Source organism: Apis dorsata, unplaced genomic scaffold (assembly GCF_000469605.1).
Source record: "Apis dorsata unplaced genomic scaffold, Apis dorsata 1.3 scaffold_74, whole genome shotgun sequence".
NCBI classification, from domain to species: domain Eukaryota; kingdom Metazoa; phylum Arthropoda; class Insecta; order Hymenoptera; family Apidae; genus Apis; species Apis dorsata.
The window spans coordinates 2,042,600-2,044,139 of NW_006263372.1; the positions used below are offsets into that span (position 1 = coordinate 2,042,600).

The window sequence follows — 1,540 nt, forward strand, 5'->3', positions numbered from 1 at the left end:
CCCCCTTGGGGAGAGCCTTCTCTCCTCGTGGCCGGGGGTTCCGGGCAGTATGGTCCCGTAATTCTTGTATATCAAGTGGCAAATATCCGCCTTCTTCGGCTTCCTCCCTCGCCTCGGCTTGCTGTTGTCCAACGTGATCTCGCCCATGTAAGGGAGATCCGAGTATTTCATGGGCGGCCTGGCTTGGCACGCTTGGGAAGGGGATTGTTGTGATTGATTGTGATTGTGGTGGTGGGTCGTGGTGGTGGTGGTGTTGTTGTTGAGCGCGTGAGAGGAGGTGGACGTGATCACGGATCTTCTCGAGACCGACGCTTGATTCGGCGCGTTGTTAGCTGCTCCCATCGTCGAGCACTGGCCGGACGAGATCTGAGGGCAGAGCTCTTGCTGCATCGCGGCGATCCGTTGCAACCAGCCGTGCACGTCGGCTATGGGGCTTGGCGTCGAGGTGGAGCTGGTTGGCGCTGGGCTGGCTATCGTCGGCTCCGTCAGTCGGGTCGGCGACGAGTTCAGAGCCTCTTGGGCGAGGGATGCCTCGTAGTGGTCCAGATACTCCGGAGGCAACGCTTGGTGGTGGAACTTGAGCTTCCATCGCGACTTCCTGCGCCCACGGCTGCAACAGATTTTCCACGTCCCGGGTTTTAATGGACTTCGATGCAATTTTTCTTTTATTTTATTTTGGAAATCGAATCGAATTTTAGGAATACAAAAATCGTACTTCCAAGAGTCGAAAGGAATCCTTGAGAGACTATTTATCTTCTTCGAATCACAAAATTATTGCAACTTTTCTAATTAAGCAAAAATAAAAGATATAGTTTGAAGATGCATAAGAATTGTTAACACATTTACTTACGTGAAAACAATTATACAAATTTTTACCATGCACAAAAAAAAAAAAAGAAAGGAAGCAAAAATATGCGAAAATTGATTAAATTCGTCGCAATTCCAAAAAAAAAAAAAAAAAAAAAAAGAAGATCCGAATCCTCCGCATTCTCCCCATCCCACCCATCGTTCCTACGCGTAATTAATTCGTAATTAATTTCTCATCAAGTATTCCGCGACTGTAGAGAATCGCATGGAAATCGACTAATAATTACATCGGCGATACGAGGCTTTCGTTAACGTTGTTTTCCACCTAACTGCATTCCAAACCACACCTCGACGCGCACGTCGATTTACACCATCGAGCCACTCCATCTTGCATGTACATTATGCATAGAGAGTGTCCCGCGCTCCTCTTCTCTACTACTGTCGGCTGGTTCTTTTTTTTTTTTTTTTTTTTTTTAATGAAATTCAATGTAACGGTAATCAACTCGCGGCATTTCAACGAGTCGACGTGCCAAAGAGGTTCTGTTTCTTTCTTCTTTTTTTTCTTTTTTTCTTTTTTCAGAGAAGAACGCGGGAGAGAGTTCATTTGGAACGAACCAGTTTCTCGCTGAATCCATTCTTGCTTATCTAAAACTCTTTCGCGGCTGTAAACGAGACGAGTTGAAAGGGTCGTTGGGGGAGAGAGAGAGAGAGAGAGAGAGAAGGATAAAACGAG

General features: G+C 46.4%; 1 protein-coding gene across 1 annotated transcript in view; it reads right to left on the reverse strand.

Moving 5' to 3' along the window:
* LOC102676766 overlaps positions 1 to 1,540 on the reverse strand; it is a 10,221-nt gene that overhangs the window by 1,852 nt on the left and 6,829 nt on the right. The window contains 1 exon segment of the mRNA XM_031507994.1: positions 1 to 610. This exon segment is cut by the window's left edge and continues 15 nt beyond it. Within this exon segment, the coding sequence (XP_031363854.1) occupies positions 1 to 610 (610 nt within the window).